Source organism: Ochlerotatus camptorhynchus, unplaced genomic scaffold (genome assembly GCF_037179485.1).
Source record: "Ochlerotatus camptorhynchus isolate MF236.1 unplaced genomic scaffold, CSIRO-AGI_Acam_v1.1 ptg000024l, whole genome shotgun sequence".
Taxonomy (NCBI): domain Eukaryota; kingdom Metazoa; phylum Arthropoda; class Insecta; order Diptera; family Culicidae; genus Ochlerotatus; species Ochlerotatus camptorhynchus.
In genome coordinates, this window is record NW_027040516.1 from 845,275 (window position 1) to 868,851 (window position 23,577).

The 23,577-nt window shown below is 41.6% G+C and overlaps 2 protein-coding genes across 3 annotated transcripts in view; both read right to left on the reverse strand.

Moving 5' to 3' along the window:
• Window positions 1-4,513: 4,513 nt before the first annotated feature.
• LOC135707256 (astacin-like) lies at window positions 4,514-5,483 on the reverse strand. The gene is made up of 3 exons (XM_065229053.1): window positions 5,397-5,483; window positions 5,148-5,330; window positions 4,514-5,079 (listed from the first exon to the last, which is right to left on the reverse strand). Exons 1-3 carry the CDS (start codon window positions 5,437-5,439, stop codon window positions 4,514-4,516), a joined length of 792 nt encoding a protein of 263 aa, XP_065085125.1. The 5' UTR covers window positions 5,440-5,483.
• A 15,295-nt stretch (window positions 5,484-20,778) lies between these two features.
• The window catches only part of Cda5 (Chitin deacetylase-like 5), a 552,116-nt gene continuing 549,317 nt past the window's right edge, over window positions 20,779-23,577 (reverse strand). For both annotated transcript variants that reach the window (XM_065229174.1, XM_065229166.1), the window contains exons 11-13: window positions 23,244-23,536; window positions 22,837-23,180; window positions 20,779-22,765 (exon numbers count right to left, since the gene is read on the reverse strand). In XM_065229174.1, coding sequence (XP_065085246.1) covers window positions 22,595-22,765; window positions 22,837-23,180; window positions 23,244-23,536 — 808 coding nt within the window. In that variant the 3' untranslated portion in view covers window positions 20,779-22,594. The remainder of the gene's footprint in view (window positions 22,766-22,836; window positions 23,181-23,243; window positions 23,537-23,577) is intronic.

Genomic DNA, 23,577 nt, shown 5'->3' on the forward strand with positions numbered 1-23,577 from the left:
GCAACGCAACGAATTTTTTAGCTTTTAGAACGATTCTGTGACTTAAACTTATTTGAATTTCTGGATAAAAGTAACAAGGACTAAAATGTGATCCTTTGATTATTGGAAAATCCTGGATCCCTAGTTTGAAGTTGTCACGACTAGGGTTCAGTGGTAAGTGGTAGATCTTATACCAGAAGCGCACCACAAAAAGGTGATCTCCCAACGTTACTGGGTTGAAAAGATAAAAATTTACAAAATGGAACGAACTCACCAAGTTTAGCCAATTGAACCTGAAGGCTGCCTAACATGTGTTGATGTAGAAGTTCAAATTGTAGACGAAGCTTGACGATGATCAACATGAACTAGTCCGGTTTATGGTAGTTGTGCGGAATGTCTTCCTTCGATTTGAGATAAACAAATGTTCGGATGTATGTAGACGATTTCTGATGTGCATTGGCAAGCCTTTTCGTGGTCAATAGTCAGGTTCAACGCAGCGACTCAACAAATGATGGGACGAATGATTGGACGTCTCGTGGAGGTTCTACTTGGCTTCGGAACAGCTTCTCAGCGGCAAATAATACGGACCTAGAATGAGGAACGAGAAACTGTCTCCTGGGCCTGGTTATGGCCAGATCAGCAACCGAAAAAAACTCCACGGAAAAAAACAAACGTCAGGTTCGAACACACGCACAGCCTACTCTCCGCTCCGTGACTCCATTCTCTGATTTGAAATGATCCGTCGTAAACTCCAGACTCGTGTTTCTAGGCAAGATAAGCAAACTCTGAATATTTCAGCTGTTTTTGATGTAACATGGGCTGGCACTTTTAGTTTAATATTTAACTAGGGTATTTGACTGAATGTTTGATGTACAAAATGCTCATATACATTCAAAAGCGAATATATTTATAACACTACAGTCAAATTTCGCTTGTTGGGCTATGTTTAAGTGGGCTGCGATTTAGTTGGGCTCCCGTTAGTTGGGCTGTCGCCAACCTAAATCGAAGTCAAACGTCATTTCTAACAGTGCTGATTCATTTTCGAGGGGCTCATGTAGGAACAATTTGGATAGTTGCTAAAGGATTGTGATGATGATAAACAATCGGTGTATCCCTCAACCAATTTTCAGCTTGACAGCTCAGCCCAACTAACGAAAGCCTTTCACTAAGTGGGCTATGGGTTTAGCCCAACGAGCGAAAGTTGACTGTATTTGGATTAATGATGCACAATCTTTAGCAAAGTTATTACTCATTGTTTGATAAGTTTTGAAAATCTGAGCTTGCACCCCTGCTTCCAAGTTTGGTTACAAGATTACAACTCTGGAGAGCATTTTGTGTGGTCGTTGGGGGCTTCTGGTTCTGAATATGGACAAACAAGCACAGATAAATTCCATTCCAACTCTTTACTAATGTAAGCTTGATGGCCCTGAAAAGGGCCGTTTTATTGAAGAGGACATCCATGGCCACTTACGCTTGGCGTGTTTAGTGTAGGTGACAGCATCACGGACCTCATTTTCCAGGAACACCTTCAGCACACCTCGTAGATCAGACCGGAGATACGTTTGACACCGCCACGGCGAGCCAGGCGGTTATCTCGAAGAACTTTGCGATGACGCTTGGTGCCTCCTTTACCAGACCTTTTCCTCCTTTGCCACGACCAGTAAATTGTTGCTTGTTAGGTGTGAAGAAGTGGACTAGCCACCACCTTCCTACTGCTGCTATTGCTGTGCACCACACCGTCCGAAGCGAAAATGAGCTAATGCCATACAGCAGCGCTCTTTTATATATTTTCAGGTTAAAGCAGAATGATGTGCAACCAAGTGGTGTAAAAGCTACAAAGACTCCTCCCACTGGCTCTTTTCCTTTTGCGTACACGGCGAATGAGGACGACCCAAATTTGAGTTTAGTTCACTCATAATCGCCAAAAGTGCAGGAATTCAGCGATGAGTAAATTTGTCTCATGGTTTCCTGTGGAAAACCTAAAAAATCTGCCAGAAAATGAGGAAATTGATGAAAAATTTATTCAGTCTCGGAGTAGTACCAATAGACTGAGTGAATCCAATTTTTACTTTTCTCAAATTCGGGATTTTTTCCCTGGAAAATCCTGGAAAAACCTAGGAAAAGATTAGGCAAATTTACTCATCGCTGAGATCCTGCACTTTTTTTTTTCTTATTTCCGAGATAACTAAACTCAAATTTGGGTCGATCTCATTTGCCGTGATATCACCTTGAAAGATATCGGCGCCGGTGGTTAGCGTGATTACCCGTTCTTAGGCATATCATCTCTGATCACGCCTTCCTTCGGGAAGTAAAGCCGTTGGTGCCCGGTTGAGTTGATGGGTCGATTGGTAGGGTCCAGGTGTGGGAGCTGCCTCCCTGGCGTCGGTAGCATTGGAGCTCAGTACGGAAAACAAATCTCGCGTCACTTTTCAATCGGTCCTATCTACATTGATCGATTCTCTTCATCGACACTATCTTTCGTAAATAACTCGGCTTCACAAATGTTTCCTGCCGTCTTCGTCGAATTAGATGCTAGATTGTTGCTTCTTCCATCGAAAATATCCGGCCGTGGCGATTCAAAGTTGATCAAGGTTGATCAAAATAATTTGTACCCTTGCTTCCAGTTTGACTACATGAGCATTTTGTGTGATCGTTGGTTGTGACAGGCAGATGAATTCTATACCTACTCTTTACTGTAATAAGCTTGGTGGCCCTGAAAAGAGTCGTTTTGTTGCCAAAGTTGGTGATGATGGTGACGACTGTGCTGGGGAAGCAGCATATGCATGTAGGTAATTGGTGGATTTGTTAGTTAATTCGACGCTTTTGGACAAGGCTGGACATTTACCAGTTTTTCAATAGTTTATTGTTGAAAATCAACATTCGGAATGCATTGTGCGTAGCCATATTTCTGATCGATTGGTGATAAAATTATTGAAATTGGACCAGGGGCAGCTGAGCTATTAACGTTCAAAATCTTTCTTAATTTGTTACATGTTCCATTTTCGGTTTTCGCAAAGTGTACCCCCATATAGAAATCAAATACATAGTCTTGCGTCAAAAAACTGCAGGTACAGCTACAAGCAGAAGCTTGCAAAATAGTTTTGGAGAGCGTTTACTCAACTTTTTCACAACCATTATTCAATTTGTCAGTCTCACTGAATAACAGCAACCAATAAACGCTAATGTAACTTCTTAGCATTAGCAATAGCATCGATCAAGTTTCACAGTAACGTAGGTGGTACGAATTCAAAACTATTAAGAGCAAGACGGATATCTATCACTGTACAGATGGTAAATAGGAAATAATTACTATCTCCCAGATAGACATACCTCTCTAGATGCAGAGAACTCTACGACCCCTCTTAAATGTCTCGGGAATTTAGGAATTATGCTAGTAGGGAAAGTAAGCCATGTGATACAGCCAGTCAGTGTTGCTGGCAAATGTAGATTTTTTATATAGGGAAATGGCTCTAATGTTTGCTTATGGATCTAAGATTGGGCCCATCGCTAAAATCTGCTATTTCTCAATTTTATCTAGAGGAACGCGTCATTGGGACGGTACTAATGAATATTTTTGGTCGGTATTGAAAATTTAGTCGATTGCTGTATGGGCCCAAATTAGGGGCATTTACGCCGACATTACATCCATTTCCCCTATATGGGAGAAAATTGAGGAAATTTGCATATGTACCTACTTATCTTGATCCGATACATAAAAGCATCCACTGAGTTCTCTTATTTTTTTCCTTGATTTGTTTTCCGTCGATCTTGTTTTCCGTGCTGAGCACCAATCCTACCGACGCCAGGGAGGCAGCTCCCACACCTGGACCCTACCTATCGACCCATCACAACTCATGAACCGGGGACCAACGGCTTTACTTCCCTTCCGAAAGAAGGCGTGATCAAAGATGTTATGTCTCAGAACATCTCGGCGGCGCCGAGGGGAATTAATCCAGGCCTTTTGGGGTGAGAGCCAATCACGCTTACCACTACACTACCGGCGCCGCTTAAGTCTGGTACATTCAAATCAACTATATCCACATAACATTCCATCAATGTTTTTAGTTGGAAAATCAAATTTAAATTTAGCAACACTGTAAACAATTTTAAGCGTGATTTAATGTTTTTTTGCTTCAAAAATCATTTGAAACAGTAGGCGAGAAAAAGGAGTTAAAAGAGCGAGTGAAAAGAAAATGGAAAAACGCAAATTACTTTTGGTCGATAAGTGTTTTTGATATAAAAAAGGATGGGGAATGTCAGATAGAAAATCTAAACATACATGCTGAGAAAATTGCATTGTAAGTTTTTAAACGCAAATATAAAATATACCTCATGTGGACTCCAATTCATTTTAACGTTGTTAAAATATAACAATAATGTAATTTTAATAGAATGAAAAAAAAAATCCGAAATGTTTGTCTAGTGACAGGTAGAACACGAATAACAACAATATCGCATATTTCTTTAATTTATATTATTCTTTGATCGTTCGCTATAAAATTTCAAAAATATAGATAACCGTAAATTGTCTACTTCAACCCATAACACTTGGATTTTTGCAATACATAGCATTGATCAATTGGATGTCGGTGTCAGTTAATCCGTTATTGTTGCCAAAATCGGAAAACCACACCTTCTTCGGTGACATGACCGGGGTAAGGGCACTTGCAGCACCGGCATACCGAGAATAGTGCATTACCGAACCGTAGTTGTAGCTGGTGTTATAGGTCGAAACATACTGAGCCGGTGTGATGCCGAAGTTAGCGTTGTAGAACGCATCAGTTTGATACTCGGGGAGCAGAGCCTGCCGATTGATGGTGATGTAATTGTCGCGATCGGTTCTTGTGAACTCATGGAAGGCCCCCAAAGCGTGCATCATTTCGTGCACCGGAGTTCCGGGGTAAGTCGTACAGCCCGGAGTCTGAAGATTGATCTGGTGGTAGGTGTTGTCCGCGTAGAAACCAACATTTGAGTGGCATCCAGTTGCGTTATTCCAGAAGGTGACGTAGTATGGTTCCCTGGTTTGCTTGACGAATTGGATGCAGGTCATAAGCGTGTATTGGTCTATCGCCCGTTGAACCACTGCCCAGTCTCTAGTAGCTGATGGAATTAAAATTGAAAACAGGTCCATGAAACAACAACCACCTATGGGTAGGCCAAGACATTACCGAAACTACCAGCAACCTTATACGGTACCACTCCTTTCGGCCATCTCATCTCGTTGTATATGAGTCCAGCACGGCCACGCTTCAGAATGATGTCCCCTTCAAAGTAGTGCCCTAAACCGTACTCCATCGGATAGGTAGCGCCGCGAGTGCTACCAGCATGATACTCACGAGCAAGTTTCTCTCCTGAGTAAGATTGGCATATATTTTGAATTCGTATTGAACGGGATTTCAGACAACATGTACACTCACCAACTGCTGGATGTGGCTCGTACATGCAGGAAGCCTGCTGCATTAAAACTGCACTGCACAGCAATACGAAAGCTCTTGAGCACACCATTTTGGTATTTGAATAAATCGGTATGTTGCACTTGGTGATATATGTTCCTTTTATACCTATCTACTTGGTAAACTGGCAGTATAGAGGTAATGACAACCTCCGGCGCTTATCAGTTTTCGGCAACAAGCCTTGTAAAAAGTCGGAAACTTGTGATAGTGATACGTCAGGCTGCGCATACTGAGGCGGTCAAGCCGGTATCGTGGCCAAAACCTCGTTCATCATGCTATGTTAAATTAGACAAAGTATACGATCCCGTGGATTCAACGTAAATTCGCCAAGAGTCAGATAACACATTAGGCCATTGATAAATTGAACTTAGAATTAATTTTTCAAGATTTTGACATTCCTGAACTTTGCAAGATTTCTGACTTCAAATATTGTGAGTTTTAAAGATCTCAGATGTAATATAAAACATCATGGCTTTTGAAATTGGCCGTTAGAATTCTGACACTGCGACACATTGGCTAAAGAATTATGCTAAGAATGACAATTGGGCTTCGAGCAGAATTGTAGCGGTATCCTAAGTATAATTCTAAAGGGAATTGTAGGGAGTATTTCAATGGAGAATTATTTAATGAAATTTTTAAGGACAACTAACGGTGAATTGCAATGCAATTCTGAAGAGACTATTATAGGTATTATGAGTTGAATTCCAGGGAACTGTGAACTAAATAGAAGGAAATTTCACGGAGCATTATAGGGAAAATTGGATCCTCCTTTCCATCAAAGTGAATTAACACTACAACAAACATCATCATTGACTACAATCCTGAATCTTCAATGATACTAATGACTTAAATGTTTATCAATCAATCGATCAAAGAGAAATTCTGAGGAGAACTGCCAGTAAATGTGGATAATAATCCCTATGGAATCTAATACTTAATATAGCTCAAACAATTCTTGAAGTAGTATTTCAGAAGGGGCTGTGTCATTTCGTCGAATAGATAATTTCACCGAAGAAAACATTTCACCACATTCAAATAGTGATCTCCTCTATGTAAAGAATATAAATATATAATTAATGAACAACGGTTAGCCGAATAATTGCAATTATATCATGTATGCCTAAAACGTTTGAAGCAATTGTTAATCAGAAAATATTCAACAATTTTTTTTCTTTGATTTGTTTACCGACGATATTGTTTTCCGTGCTGAGTACCAATGCTACCGACACCAGGGAGGCAGTTCCCACACCTGGACCATACCTATCGACCCATCACAACTCATGAACCGGGGACCAACGGCTTTACTTCCCTTCCGAAGGAAGGCGTGATTAGAGATTGTATGTCTCAGAAAATCCCGGTGGCACCGACTGGGATTGAATCCAGGCTTTTCGGAGTGAGAGTCAATCACGCTTACCACTACACTACCGGTGCTGCTATATTCAACCATGCAAAACATCGCATTTCAAATAATCAACATGTTTTTTTTTCAAAAGTCGGTCCACATATACTAATTTTTTGGAATTTGTAAATTTACAGAAACAGGAGCAATGGATAGAGGTAATGCTATTGAAACATTATACACTAACTTTACTTTACTACTACTTTGACAGAGTAAACATTCCCTTGCTACTTTTCAAGCTAAAACGTATATGATTGGCAAGAACACTTTTAAAATGGATTGGATCATACCTGACGGATAGAACACTGGTGGTCCGATTTAAAGGAAATTCCTCTGCACCAGTTAATGTCACCGACAAACCGACATGAATCTTAAACTTAGCTCTTGATCGAGAATCCCTAACGGCCGATTCAAATGTGCCGCGATCCCATCTGTCAAAACCATAGACATGTTTTATCTAGATAAAAATAATTTGTCCGAAATAGATTAGACGCAAACCAACTCATAAATTTTGTACGCGTGTTCGTGGCTAGGATACATATTTTCCGCGAACACGGCGGCAGGTGTCAGTTTTGTGCTTTGATCAGAAATTTATTTGTAATTTGTATGATCATTCATGTCGGTTTGTCGGTGTTAATGTCACCTCGGGAGTTCCACAGGGTTCTCAGTTAGGACCTTTATTATTTATTCTATTCGTAGACGATGTTAAGCTTGTGTTAAACCGCCTCAATGTGCTTATATATGCTTGATATTAGAAATACTCAGAGGGAGAGATGGGCGGAGAGAATGTTTTGAGCCAAATGAACTGTCAAAATCTGAGCCAATCGAACATTCCAATTAGATTTTTTCCGAGGATTTCTTATTCTTACTAGAATAAATTTGAGAGTTTTGCAATCGAACAGAAATTCAATCTCCTTTATGTTTTGTGTGCTTCTCAAATTGAACTAGTTTTTGTAATCAAAACAATATTCTAACTCTATTGATTAATTGATCTTCGTTGGTTAATGAATGGCACCAAGAAATGTGCAAAATACTGCGATGCAATCAATTATTATTTTGCACGTAAATAGAATCAAAGATACAAGTCATTTGAAATGCTAGCTTCTAGCAAGGGTTGCAAGATAATTTAGGAACAAATCCCTGCTGCCGAATTGTATTTTGTTTTCTCCGCCTATCTCTCCCTCTGAGTATTTCTACTTGATATGAAACTATACACGGAAATCTGTAATAGGTCAGATCTGCAACATTTTCAGGATAAAATTGATGTCTCCTACAATTGGTGTGCTAAGTGTGCTTATTAATGTCAAAAGGGACAGTATCATATCTTATACCCAAAAATATATCATTCATGATTTGATCTGTTCTCTAAGGAATCAGTTAGTTGAAAGATGTAGTACAATTAAGAACTTAGGAGTAATTCTTGACTAAAAGTTGACTTTTGTAGATCATTTGAATACTACTATCCACAAAGCACATAAAGGGTGTCCCACATCATATTGCATCACGGAAAAAAAAACACTGTAAAAAATTACCCATTAGGTATTTTCTCTTGAATATTTGGGTAGAAGTAGTTTAGAGTGTGTTGTTTACACTGTATTTTTATCGCTGTCAGATTTTCGAAAGTTGGAAAAAATGGCGTCACCCGAAAAGCAACGTCGCGAATTGATTTTGCGCAAGCACCTGGAAAATTATCAACTCTTTAATTGGGACATTGGAAAACAACTCGGAATCGTGCAGTCAACGGTGAGACGTGTGATTAAACGTTACTACGAAACTCTGAGCATTGAACGGAAAGAGAAATACGGTCAGAATGGATGTTCTATTAGTGATCAGGGTCACAAGCGTGTCGTGAAAGCGTTTAAGCGGAATCCCAATACTTCGGTCAGGGATGTGGCCAAAAAGTTGAATCTGTCCATGTCTTTCGTTCAGAGAGCCAAGGACCGGGAGGCACTGCATACGTACAAAGTGCAGAAGGCTCCAAATCGCGACGAACGGCAAAATACGGTGGAAAAGTCACGGGCGCTGAAACCGTACACCCAGATGCTGACGAAGCCACATTGCATTGTCTCATCATGGATGATGAGACTTCAATTAAGGCGGACTTCCGGCAGCTTTCGGGGCTACTGTTCTTCACCACCCAGCACAAGTTTGATGTTCCGGAGGAAGTGAGGAAGTAGAAACTTTCAAAGTTTGCGCCGTTCGTGACTACCGGGACTGTAAACGGGGAGGACCACTCAACTTGGGCGATTGCCGATGGAGGAACATGATCGCTTGTGTTTTGGAGGGATTGATTTTAATTTTCCACGTGGTGGCATAATCAGCAAGGGCGTTAAGGCATCGTTGAAGTTTGTTCGTTATTTCGCGAGGCATCCTTCCTTTGACGGCTATTGCGGTATCATCTGCGAACAGGAAAAACACGCAACCGTCTCCGAGGGGAGGAATGTCGGAAGTGTAAATGCCCAGCAGACTGCGGGACTCCTGCTGGGATGGAAAACGTGTCTGAAAGACAACCATTCAACGATACCTTAAACAACCTTTGCTGGAGGTAGTTAAGGGTGATTTTAACCAGATGTAAAGGAAAGTTGAAGTTACAAAGCTTGTACACAAGTCCGTCATGCCAAACATTTTCAAACGCCTTTTCAACGTCTAACAAGGCCATGGCTGTGGACTTGGATACAGCTTTGTTACTTCGGATGTTATTCATAACCCGTACTAGCTGGTGATTTGTGGAGTGCCCCTTTCTGAATCCAAACTGTTCCGGAAGGAGAATGTTGCTTTCTTCGACAAACTTGAGCAAACGATTGAAAATGAGTTTCTCGAACAATTTGCTCAGCACTGAAAGGAGGCTGATTGGTCTGTAACTTGAAGGCAATGTTGGATCCTTACCGGGCTTGCGGATTGGTATGATTTTTGCTACTTTCCAGATGCTTGGAAAATAGTGCAGTTTTAAGCATCTGTTGAAGATAGCGGTTAGAAGAGACTGCACTTTCATGCTGAGTCTCTTCAAGATCATGTTGAATATACCGTCGAACCCGGGAGCCTTCATGTTCTTGGTGCATTTCAGCGCTGAGCAAATTTGTTGTACTGTAATCATATCCGAGGCACGACACATGGGGAGGCATCTAGGTTTTGAACGCATTGCGAAACCTGATCTTTGAGCGGACTTTGGATATTCGAGCCAAGCAAATGTGATGAAGCGACATGCTCGCCGATCGCATTTGCTTTCTCCTGTGGGGTGATTAGAAGCCGATAGTCATCATAGTCGACTCTGAGAGGTGGAACGGATGTGGGATGAGTTTTCAGGACCTTGGCTACCTTCCAGAATGGTCTGGAGCGGTCGTCCAGATTCTGGACAACACGCCCGAAACTTTCTTTTCGGAGTGAGTCCATTCTGGAAGCAATCTGCCTGTTCAGATCGTCCATTTCACGTTTTTTGCCTAGATCTCCAGTCCTCTGAAACTGGCGTCTAGGAACATTTCTCAGGCAAATCAAGAGTTGGGTGTGGGAATCAATGGCAATAAACTTACCCCTCACAGGAACTCGTCGGACGCACGCCTCGTCAGCCACGGTTATGGCTTGGTGGAGTCCCTCCAACGCTCGGTCGATGTCCTCCACGGTGTCAAGCGGCGGGTTGTCGATAATGTGCCCAGTTTACGCGGTGGTAGTCCTTGTGCAGACTTGGAGTAGGGGCCACGTTGTAGCCCAGTTCAGCAACCACCGGCTGGTGGTCGGGGCTGAGGCTATCAGCTTGGACAAGCCGGTATTTGTCAGGAACAGGTCTAGTGTCGATGGGTAGCCCACCGGTGAGATGAATTTTGGCTCATTAGAAACAGCAAACGGAGTACACCCCTCGTAAACGTGGGGCTTTAGGTAGTGATGAAACATCGCTAGAACTATTCCACAGCCGCAGTCAGTTATGAGCAGAAGGCGGACGCAAATCTTTTGCCTGTAGACTTGGAGACATACTTCAAGTCTCCGCGTATATCGTACGGGTTAGGCAAAAGATGTGCGTCTAGCTTTAAAAAACTGTCGCATTAATGGCCGTACTCTAACGGAACTATCCACCTACTCTCTTCTAAAGATCATTCTCTAGGTAATAAATTGTCACACTAAAGCTTCATGTTAGCATTTCCAACCAACTCTGAAAATCGCTAACTTCGCGTATGAAGTAACATAAACACACTTTGAATGAAGCCGAATAATGTTATGGTCAGGCAACCAGAAGCTGTCGCCGGACTATAGATGGGTCTCGGTTAGAAGGCCCACGTCGATGCTGTGCTTGTGTCGGCAAGCTCAATCTTTTTTGCTCTTACAGAGCAAGCATTCCAGGTGACGATAGTTAGCGGTTTAGACGCCATACTGGATGATGAACTTACCGATCACTTGGATCATGTTGACGAAAATTTCCATCAGTTCGTCCGCTGAGAACAGATCGGGGTTGTTGTTTTGCGCTGTTGGTTGTCTCCAGGGAGGGGATGGAGAACTTTGGCCAGCAGAATCACCGGAAGCTTCTTGAGGGGGGGGGGGGGTTGCACCCGCGAATTGCGAATTCGCTTGCCTTTGCTGGGGAGCACGAAGAGGCGGGAAATCCTCCGTCCTGAATGCTGGGGTTTTGTCTAGAGCTTCCATTTCCCGGTGGTTTCCACCAACCCGGGATTCGGGAAATATATATTTATATGATATCCCGGGAAATCCCGGGATCCCGGGAAGTGAACAAAGATAGTAAATTGTTTTAATATTCGTATGTTTTATCTCCTTCGAAGAAGGATAAAAATTGGAGATTCCTTCAATACTAGGGACACCAGATTTAAAGTCATATCTTCATTTTGAAGACATTTAAAATTCTGTGAAAGTATTTTTTGTTTATGAGAGAGTTTGAACATACTGAGAGGTAAGCACATATCATCGGTAAGAGACGTGTGTGTGAGAAAATTTGCGAAAATTTGCGGTATTTTTTTCATGCAAACATTTTGAAGACATCTCATGATTTGTGAAGTTGTTTCAAGACATGCGGAAGCTGGAGCAGGCTTGCGATGGATTTTTTTAAATTTTAAGCTGGCATATGAAGATTTTTGTTAAATAAATGAAGTTTTTGACTTCATATTTTAACCTTCTTCCTGAATATGTTGAATATGAATAATGTAACCAAAATCGGATATTTCAGAATAAAACTTGATCCAATTGAATATTCACAGGACTTCACTGGAATATTCGATTAGCTGGAGATCTTGTGAATACTTCCTGATCAACGAACAGTTTTGGGAGAATATCTTCACAATAATACTTGATCAACCTGAAGCCTTGAAAAATATCCAGAGGACTTTATTGTGACCTTCGATCAGCTGGAGATCTTTGAGTACTTCCTAACCGGTCTGCCATCTTGAGAGAGACAATTGAATGTTTTACTAGTTTAAGATCTTCAGATTTCCTGATCAACCTGAATTCACTGATATCTGGCCAACCAGCAATCTTGAGAGACTATCTAGAGGCGTTATTTGAATTTTATGAACAGTTGAATATCTTAAGATTAATAATTGATCAACCTGAATTCTTGAAAAATATCCAGAGGTCTTTAAATCTCGGACCATTTTCATATCCTTAAAATACTATCTAATCAAACTTCCATCTAGGAAGGATGTTTAAAAGATGTCGTTTGAATTTTTGAACAATTGCAGATTGATTACTTGATTAAGTTGAAAAATCTTGAATAATATCGAGAGATATCATCGCAAATCCGTGAATATCAGTTATACGAAGATTCCTGTACTTTCAATAAGTTTCTTGAACTTAAACTCAGTTCCATGAACTCAAAGCCTACATAAAGTTCTCTGAATATGTAGAATATTCGATGAAATCCTGGGATATTCCATCAACTTCTTCGAAGTTCCCAGTATTTCAAAGATTTTTCCATAGCAGTTTCGATAGGTACAATTTAATTTCTGCCCTGCTTGCTGAACTTTCAAATAATTCATGCGATGTTCCGTAATCATCGTCCACGAAGTTGTTTAACATTCTACGAAGTATCCTGAAGATCTATAATGGTCCCTGAAGTTTCACGAACTTCTATGAAGTTCTCTGAAATCAAATGTGAGTCAAATTTCGATGTCCGTACAGATCATGAGGATTATGGTGGATGATTTTTCTCATGAATGTATTTGTAAAAACTATTTTGCCGTGCTTTAGGATTACATATAGATTATATACTTACGGGTAAAGGTAATGCATACCTTTGTGCGTAACAAATGACAGCGATGCAGAGCTATGGAAGCCAGGATAGAAAACGGTGACATATAGAAGTTCTTCCAGAAGGAGTAAGCATTTTACAAGGTTCTGCTCGCTAATCTAAGGAAGAACTCTAACAACTGCAAGTACTGAGTCTTTTCATCAGTTGAGACTAGTACTACGTACTTCCAACCATCTTAACAATGCATTTCAATGGTTTTTCGATCAACTATGAATGATGGACATCTCACAACGCTCAACCTGATTTTCATCTATGTACCATCTAGATACGCGATTATAAAGTTTAATGAAAATGTTCACGGTTTGTTTCACTGCTAGATCGTATTTTTCACGAGCGCTTCTTGTACAACGATCATATACAAAAAGTGATATCTGTGTGCTATACTTTCGATAAATCACAATGAATGACAAACGAAGGGAAGAGATATATATATATATTTCATAAGATGTGAAAGTTGGATTCTGCTACAGATATTCCAAGATAGATTTAATGGGGTAAAAGAGTGATAAAAAACTTCCCGGGATTCACGCAATCCCGGGATTTATAAATTTATTTCCCAGGATTCGGTAATCCCGGAAAATGTCACAATCCCGGGATTTCCATCCCTGGACATCCCGGGATGGAAGCTCTAGTTTTGTCCTTCTTGCGTCCTGGTTGGTTGTTAGTTGCCACCTGTTTTCGGATGCGTTTGAAGTCCTCGCGTTTGGAGCACTGTCTGTCGGAACCTTGATGTGCACCACCACAGTTGGCGCATTTTAACGCCAGTTTTAAGGGCAGTTGGAAGTGACGTGTTCTTGAGCGCAGTTGCTGCAGCGTGGCTTGATGTTGCAGTTGCGGGTACCGTGTCCAAAATTGAGGCACCGCTGGCACTGCGTTACGTCACGATGGCTGCCACGGTATGGCTCCCATCGTACGATGATGGAGTAGATCGATCAGATGGTTTGCAGCGCATTGAGAGTCACCGTCCCTTTCTGGAAGTGCACCAGGAAGAGGCAATCCGGGTACGTCTTCACGTTTTCGTCTCTCCTTGTCATTCGGAACACAGCGATTGGGGCTAGCTTGTACCGGTTGATTTCAGCTTAGACCATCTTGGGGTCGAAGTTTGGTAGACCCCTGATGACTACCTCGAAGGGCTTCTCACCGGGGAATCGGCGTGAAGAATTCCGCTTTGGAATCCTTCAGATATTTCACGGCCACTTTGTACTCCGCTTTCGTTCGGAGCATCACCTTGGTGCCGATCCTGCCCAGCGGTGAGAGATCGCCAATCAGCGTGTTGAGTGGGACTTGCTTCACCACCAGTGGAGGAAGTTTCATTTTTGCTGCACTCGGGTTGGCAGCAGTTTCGTTGTCGACGGCGTCGCCGAAATCACGGATGTCACTGGCGTTCGTCGCGGTAACATCGTTGCGTCCGCTTGTACCATCAGGCTGTCCTACTCTGGACTGGGTTGGTATTCCCAACATCGGTGGGAAGAGTAGCGTAGCTATTTGACGTAGCGAGCAAAGCCAAAGACCGAACTGTACTGCTTGACGTTCAAGCATTGAATGACAGGATTTAGTTATCATTTTAAGGACTTATATACCATTAAAACACTTTGTGTAGTTTACGTTAGATCACTTCTCGAACATTGTAGTGAAGTTTGGGCTCCATACCAAGAAACTTATATAAGTCGTATAGAATCAGTTCAAACACAATTTTTGTTATTCGCTTTTAGGAAAATAGGCTGGATTTCTTTTCCCCTTCCTTTTTATGAATCCTGTTGCATGTTGATCAACATAGAAACGCTTGCCATGATCTCTTTTGTTAATGATGTTACAACTAACAACAGCACAGAAATTCAGAAAATGTATAAGCAAGTTCAAATTATTATGCACCATCACGCATTTAGAGAATTCGACATTTATTCCAACTATCACCTCATAGAATAACTTGTGGAAAAATTGATCAATCAATAGAATGATGAATGTCTTTAATAAATACTGTGAAATTATTGATGTAACTATGCCTAAAGCTACATTAAGAAAAACATTAACTGCTAGAGTTTTATATCGTAGAGCTTAAGAAAAGTATGTGCTAGTATATGTTTGTAAATGTAGTCTACATTATCTGACAAAATAAATAAATGAGTAAGGATATTACTGATGAAATAAATGAATCATTTATGTCAAATGCTGGGTTTTAAAAGTAATTACAAGAATAGTAAATTCAGGAAGAACTGCTCTTATTTCAAAGAAGGAAAAACGTCCTAAAGTTATTTATTTTTTACGCAATAATGTTTTAAGAAACCAGTGCAACTTTCAAAGGATTTAACCAGTTGGTTACAATCCGTGGATTTTCGTTTGTATGAGTTGTTGTTGTTGTTTGGAAAATTCACGTTTTTTTTTTTTTTTTTATAATTACTTTATTTGTACAGGCTCAATCGAATAAACTTTACAGAGCCGAATTATCATTTGCGTTATACATTATTACTGTCTTAAATTTAAAGTTAAAGGAACTGGACCGAGTACTCGCGGTTGTCTCGAGGTTAGTGGAGATTTACAATTTTTTGGATGGGAAAAGGGAAGAAGGAGGTTTGAAATGTGGTTTACGATATAATTATTTAATTAATCCTAAAGCATGAAATTATTTCTATTCATCTTGAAAACAAACATTGAAAAAAAAACCCACACGTACAAAATACAAACTAAACACAAGGTTAATCAAACTTACAATCTAAGGTTAATATCCTTAAAGTAAACATATATGAGTTTCATAAACTCCAGATCGCGTCTAGCCAAAATATCCCGAACTGGAACATTAGGTTGTCTACCTCGAGCCCGAAGGGAATCATAAAAATGTGATCTGACTCCACGATACTCCGCACAAGACCAAAGGATGTGATCAGCGTCCTGGTAACCTTGTCCACATTCACAGAGATTGCTGTCTCCCAACCCCACACGGAACAAGTGAGCGTTTAGACAATAGTGATTGGACATGAGACGAGACATCACGCGTATGAAGTCTCGACTCAAGTCCAACCCTTTGAACCATGCAAACTTCGACACCTTAGGGATAATTGAATGCAGCCATCGTCCCAAGCTCCCTTCACTCCATTGATGTTGCCAGCTAACGAGCGACTGCTGACGATAAATAGAGAAAAATTCACTATAGGCGATCTGTCGATCATAAATGTCGCCTTCCATAGCACCCACCTTCGCAAGTGAATCCGCCTTCTCATTGCCCAAAATTGAGCAATGCGAAGGGACCCACGCGAAGGTGATGATGAAAGAGCGCACGGATAAAGCACTAAGCAGTTCTCGTATTTTCAAGAGAAAATACGAGAAGTGCTTTACCGGCCTAATGGAACGGATAGCCTCGACAGAACTGAGACTATCCGTAAAAATAAAGTAGTGGTCTGGAAGAAGTGAAGCAATAGTTTCCAAAGTGTAGTGAATTGCTGCCAGTTCAGCCACATACACAGAACAAGGAGCTTCAAGTTTTCGAGAGGCGCTATGAAATTCATTAAATACACCAAAACCAGCGGACTCCTCTATTAGAGATCCATCTGTGAAAAACGTTCTTGCAGAATCAACATGGCCAAACTTTGCAGCGTATAATGACGGAGCAATCATAGGACGATGATGCTCTGGAATTCCGCGGATTTCCTGCGTCATTGATAAATCAAAATTCACTGAATTGCCGAAATCGGAGAAGACTACACGATTGGGAATATTTCTTGAAGGGCTGACATCCTGTGTTAAATATAGGTAGTACAAAGTCATAAAACATGTTTGAGGATTTAGCTCCAGAAGCTTCTCAAAGTTTTCGATCACCAGTGGGTTCATTACTTCGCAACGGGTGAGGAGCCTCAGAGATAACTCTGAAAAACGGACGGATAGTGGCAACATGCCCGCCAGCACTTCGAGACTCATAGTATGAGTCGAGTGCATGCATCCTAACGCGATACTAAGACAACGATACTGGATCCGTTCCAGCTTGATGATGTGCGTTTTAGCTGCCGACTGGAAGCAAAAACTACCGTACTCTAAAACCGATAAAATCGTTGTCCGGTACAACGTTAGAAGATCTTGCGGATGAGCTCCCCACCACGTTCCGGTAATTGTTCGGAGAAAATTGATCCTTTGTTGGCATTTTCGTCTCAGATACTCAATGTGGGATCTCCAGGTGCATTTGGAATCGAACCAGACCCCAAGATATTTGAAAGACATGGAATGAGTGATCGGCTTACCCAAAAGTTGAAGCTTCGGTTGTGCTGGGCTATGCTTCCTAGAAAAAACGACCAACTCAGTTTTCTCCGTGGAGAATTCGATACCTAGCTGAATAGCCCAAGTAGACAAATTGTCCAAGGTATCCTGTAAGGGTCCTTGCAGGTCAACCTCTTTTGGCCCTGTGATAGACACTACGCCATCATCTGCAAGTTGTCTCAACGTGCAATTGTCACTAAGACAATTGTCAATTTCTCTAACGTAGAAATTGTACAAAAGGGGGCTTAAACATGAGCCTTGGGGGAGACCCATGTAGCTAAATCGAAAAGCTGTAGAGTTTCCATGAGAAAAGCTCATATGTTTTTCTGACAGCAAATTGTACAAAAAATTATTCATTAATGGAGACAATCCACAAGCGTGGAGTTTCTCTGAAAGAACTTCAACGGATACTGAATCAAAAGCCCCCTTGATATCCAAGAACACAGAAGCCATTTGCTCTTTCTTAGCAAATGCTAACTGAATTTCCGAGGAAAGCAACGCGAGACAGTCGTTCGTTCCCTTACCCCTACGGAAACCAAATTGAGTATCTGAAAGAAGGTGGTTCGTCTCAACCCATTTGTCGAGGCGAAAAAGGATCATTTTCTCCATCAATTTCCGAATACACGACAGCATCGCGATGGGCCGATACGAATTGTGATCCGACGCGGGTTTATCAGGCTTTTTAATGGCTATCACCCTCACTCGTCTCCAATCGTCGGGAACAATATTGAGCTCCAAGAACTGATTGTACAAGTTCAACATGCGCCTCTTAGCGACGTCTGGGAGGTTTTTCAGCAAGTTGAACTTGATTCTATCAGATCCCGGGGCAGAATTGCCACACGAAAGGAGAGCGAGTGAAAGTTCGACCATTGAAAAAGGCTGACTGATTTCGTCTACCGAATTCGCGGTTTCGCGAGGAATCAACTGCGACGGCACGGAATCCGGACACACTTTTCGCGCGAATTTAAGAATCCATTGATCCGAGCATTCCTCGCTTTCGTTGTTAGTAGACCGGTTACGCATTCTTCGCGCCGTACTCCAAAGCGTATTCATAGACGTTTCGCGCGACAATCCGTCTACAAACTGCCGCCAGTAACCCCGTTTTTTGGCCTTGATGAGGCTCTTGAGTTCGCGTTCAAGAGATGTGTATGCGTCGAAATGCTCGCGTGTTCCGCGTTTCCGAAAAAGTTTAAACGCGTCGGACTTTTTACGGTAAACCTCCGTGCATTGTTGATCCCACCAGAACGATGGTGTTTTCTTACGAATAGACGATCGCGGCACCGGTCGTGTTTGAGCTTGAAGTGCGCTGTCGATGATGAGATTGAAGAGGAAATTATATTCCTCCAACGGCGGAAGCTCTTCCACTGACGATACTGTATCGTCTATCGTTAATTGGAACTTAGTCCAATCGATGTTACGGGTTAGATCATACGCGACGTTAACGGATTCTGACGAGTTGAACCCACTGGCAATCGAAATTTTGATCGGCAGATGATCACTACCGTGCGGATCCTGGATTACATGCCAAGTGCAATCCAACGATAGTGAATTGGAGCAAAAGGTGAGGTCTAATCTGCTACCATTCGAGGATGGACCAGCCAAACGTGTTACTTCTCCATTGTTAAGTATTGTCATGTTGAAGTTGTCGCAGAGATCATAAATCAAAGTAGAACGGTTATCATCGTACAGCTCCCCCCAGCCTGTACCGTGGGAGTTAAAATCTCCCATGATCAACCATGGAGCGGGAAGTACCGCACATATGTCGAAAAGTTGTTTGCGATTAACAGAGACTCTAGGAGCAATATATACAAAATTCACGTTTTGTTAAACCTAAAACAGTAGACACACACAAGAGCGAGAGGGTTTGTGCCGCTGCAAACAACAACGTAACGTTACTGAAGGGAGTAAAATCTTGGCATTAAAATAATGGATGCGCAAATTGGATGATGAATAGCTAGCCATCTTAGATTTGAAAGATTAGGCAGAAGTAATCAGGCGTCCGTGTAGATCGGTATCGTGAAATATGCACTACACATTTCATACCCCCCCCCCCCTGTGGGGTTTGGACTGGAAAGCCTACCTCCGTTGAGGTAATTGATTTTTATTATCCTGACGGAAATTTCCCTGACTGAATTTGATAATTCTCAGGACCTCTTGTGCTTTTGTACATTTTGTACACCTCGTACCGTAAATAAAACGGTCCTACACGGCTCGGCTCGGAAGTCAAGATGCCTTCCGAGCCTAATAGTAAATGATCCTCGATCGTCCGTCAGGGACGATTCCCTCAGGCCGGTGGCCTTAATTACCAAGGAGGGTCCCGTCTCGGCTCGACCAAGGTGGCCATGCCACGGTCAGCCGATGCCGTCAACGACGGAAGACGCCTGCCAGCCAAACGAGCCAGCAACGCCTGCTGAGCCGTATGTGGCTGATGAACGTCACCAGATCCAGACAAATAAATGTGTTAGAAAATGTGAATGTTCCTGGTTTCATACTTTGTCCGCGTAGCCCCTCCGAATACCCAGTAACATGCAGGCCCTGCGACACAGTTCAGGGGTCTCATGCTACTGAGTGTTATAGTCACAAGGAAGGAAAAATTAATGTCATGGAATGGCTTGGCAAAGATTGTATAATGTGAACCTTGGAAGAAATCAGCTTGATAATGCGGATTTTGGGTGGTGAAATATTGTATTTAATAATTCGGCGAAATTTCCCGCTCTCCTTTGAAGGGCATTTTGCGATGAATTTGAAGAAAACTTCCACGGAAATCTGAGGTGAAATCCATGGAAATTTTGAGAGAATACATTTCTTAATTTTAATCGACCTACCAAGAGATTTCCGAGAAATATTTCAAGCGAATTCTAAACAAAGTTTGAGGCAAATTCTCACAAGAAATATTACAAATTCGAAGATGAAGGAAGATTGACTTTCAAGAGTTTTCTGGAGGGAATCCCCAAAGTGTTCTGCACAAGAATTGTGACTCCAAGACTGCTATGGAGAAATTTTCGGACAGAATCATAAGATTATTCAGGAAAATCCTGAAAAGAACAGTGAAGACTTTTTGGAATGATCCTAAGGTAATCCTTGGGAAATTTGTTGCCATGGTGCTTGGTGTGCTGCCGCATTTCCCTTTTTTGCCCAGCGTGACGTCGACCGCGATCATCTATTGTTCGGATGCTGCAATATTGCAAGTTTTATCTAGTATTCTCCTCGTAAAACCAGAAATGTTTCTTGGGAACTACCGACTGGAGAAAAATATGCGTGGGATGATGGTGATTCATGTCGGTTTGTCGGTGGTTTTCGTGGATAGTGATTCAAAGTTCGTCTGTCTTTTGCAGAATTTATATATTAGTATATGTTGGACAAATGAAAGAAGATGAAGAGCTAGAAGTTGTTTAATACTAGCTTCCACGTGAACAAGGACTTAATTTCTCATAAAAGCAATAAAAAAAATCAACAAGTCATTAAAAATTTGTCATATTTTATTGATTCACTTCCGTAACACTCACCTTTTTTTTCGTTTCAATATTTGTCCAATTTTATTGCTTATCACGTTACCGATGTTCGTACCTTTCCCCTAGAGAGTATAACTCTTACGAACAAAATACATTGGCGGTAAAGATTCGAGCTCTTTCCTGCTATTTTTTTTCTATCGATTTATGACATCTTCTTTGTTTTTGTTTTGTGAAAATAGTATCTCTTTATAAACTCTTTTGCCTTCACTCGCTACATATCACTATTATACACGTATTGTTACGGAATAACGTCTTATAAAAGTATCGATAAAATATGCATGGATCTCTTAGAAAGCAGAGGCAGTTTATTGCATTTGTGACAAAATAAATGGTTGTGTAGAACTTTGTCGAGTGTGTTTCAATAAAAGACGAATAACTCAAGAAGTCGATCTCTGTACTCATATTCTTAAGTGAATAAAACAAAAAAAAAATATGAAAATTTATGTAGTTTTAGGAAAGTAAAAAATATATAGAATCGAGTGAATAAACCTTACCTATGTACAATAGATTGCTTTTCTTCTTTAGTCTTACGATTAGAGATTTTTCCTAGCAGCAATGTTATAATTTATTGTCTAACTAGCTATAAATATATCACTATTCAATTTTAGTGTCATTCTTTTCATATTTAGTTAATTTTCCGATTCTCGTTTCAACAAGCGTGTCAATCAAGTCTGCCCAAATTGGATTTTCAGTTTCATATTACCCTCTCTTGAATTCGGATTTCGATTTACAGTAAATAGTTGTTAGCCAGGTATGCAATCCATCATCGGTCGTCGATTCGGGTGTGCCGAAAGGGGTTAAAATTTACACTAAAAATAAGTTTTCTTTTATGATTTGTTTTTTTTTTACATGAAGCGATTCCAAAGGGAATTTATCCGGCGACGATGGATCTGGACACCTAGCTAACCTTGTTTGACTTAAGGATTTGCTTTTTCTTTTTTGCTACGAAATTATAGGCTAGTGCAGCTTTTGGGTTCTTGGGAGGGCAAACCCTTTGACTTGTTTATGGCAATGCGCTACATTTCACCATTTTTGTTTGTTTGCTTCTCGTTCTGGGTCTGATTTGTTTGTCGAATATAGTCTTATAGGGTACATCGTATTTTTTTCTCTTTCGATGAAGATTTCTTTTATATGCTATTGAGTGAGTATTTGTCATGTTTTCGTTTCACGGAACTCTCCTCTGGATTGCGATAAATCTTTTTCAGTAGAAAACGTATTTACAGGAAAACAACGCTAGAGTAAAAAAAAATTATAAATCAAATCTTACAAATTATAATATCAGAAGAACTTCATTCAGATCGCGGGTGACCAAGAATGAAGATGGTACTTTTTTACTCAATAAATTACCAATCTTGTAGAGGTGAAAAAGTGAGTGCGAAGCATTGTTTTTACTCGTTACTTACGGCTAGGTACTAATTCTAATTTTTTCGTGAACAGTTTTTTCATCGTCATCACTCGAAATGAGCAGTCGGGAAATTGCACCGCCTAGTTTGCAGGTAAATAAATTCAAACGAAAAGATCATAGTTGGATTGCTTTTCTTTTGACCTACAACCGGAGAAAAGGAAAGAACCAGCTAGACGTTCGATATCCCCTAATATCCTGCCGTTCGTCGGTGGTCCCCCTGGCTGTCTTTCCAGGAATCTCCCGGATGACCGATTTTCTTGACTCATTTTCTTCTTCTCGCTAACAAATCCATATAAAGTTTCTCTTATACACAAACAAAATAAAGTTTCATCTGTTTCAGTGCACTGCCATCAGCTTGACTTAGTTCGTGTCGGCCACCTCGATGTCGTTGTCGATCCGCGACGAGCGGATACCGGTCTTACCGGTCCACGGGTAGATTTCGGGGCAGGGTTGACACGTGCGCATGTAGCGGACGCCAGATTTGTGCCACAGGTTGCATACCTTCGGGTTGTTGCACCGTTTTGGGCGGTCCTGTTGATCAAGGATACGTCAGTCATGCGAAACGCTCAAGTTTCGGAATCGTAGAACAGCGGACTACTTACCGAATAGTTACACTGGAATGGTTGGAACGAGTTGACGCGGGACAGGGGCGTAGGGTCGCGTACCCACTGCAGGGCCTGCCAGTTGGTGATGATCCACACGTCCTTCATCGCGTTGATCGTGTCCAGGAACTGTATGAAGCCTTCCTTATGGTGCGGCTGCGTGAACCAGGCTGCGTGATAGTACAGTCCGAATGGTGCCCGATTGGTAGTGTAGTGCCGTTCGAAGTTCTTCATGATCATCTTGTTCACGTTTTCGGCATCTCCTGGGTTGGAGCACGCGTCACCCATCGAGCAGCGGCCGCCGTTCAGGTCCTGCCACATCACCATAGGAACTTCCCAAACACCTGCGGAAAGAGACGAATGATAAGATTGGTGGTGGTTGTGGTGATGTCAACCATATCTCTTACCTGGATAGCTCTTGGTAGGGCAGGGCGGAATCATACAGTCATGGAAGATCTTGTAATCCAGCGTGTACGGCCAGCTCGGTGGACGATTTTCGTAGACCGGCATCGAAGAGTCGTACGTGAAGTTGAAGTCGTGCAGCATCTTGAACATCTTGTTACCACCAATAGACAAGAACGGAGCACGCATTCCACGGACATCCTCCAGCTTGACACCACCGTACGCGGACAGAATCTCTCGTTGGCCAGCGATTTCACGGGCCCACTTCTTCGGCGAGAATGCTTCACCGAAGCTGTGACTGTAAGGGAGTAAAACTTGAAATCAGAATCAGTCAGAAAA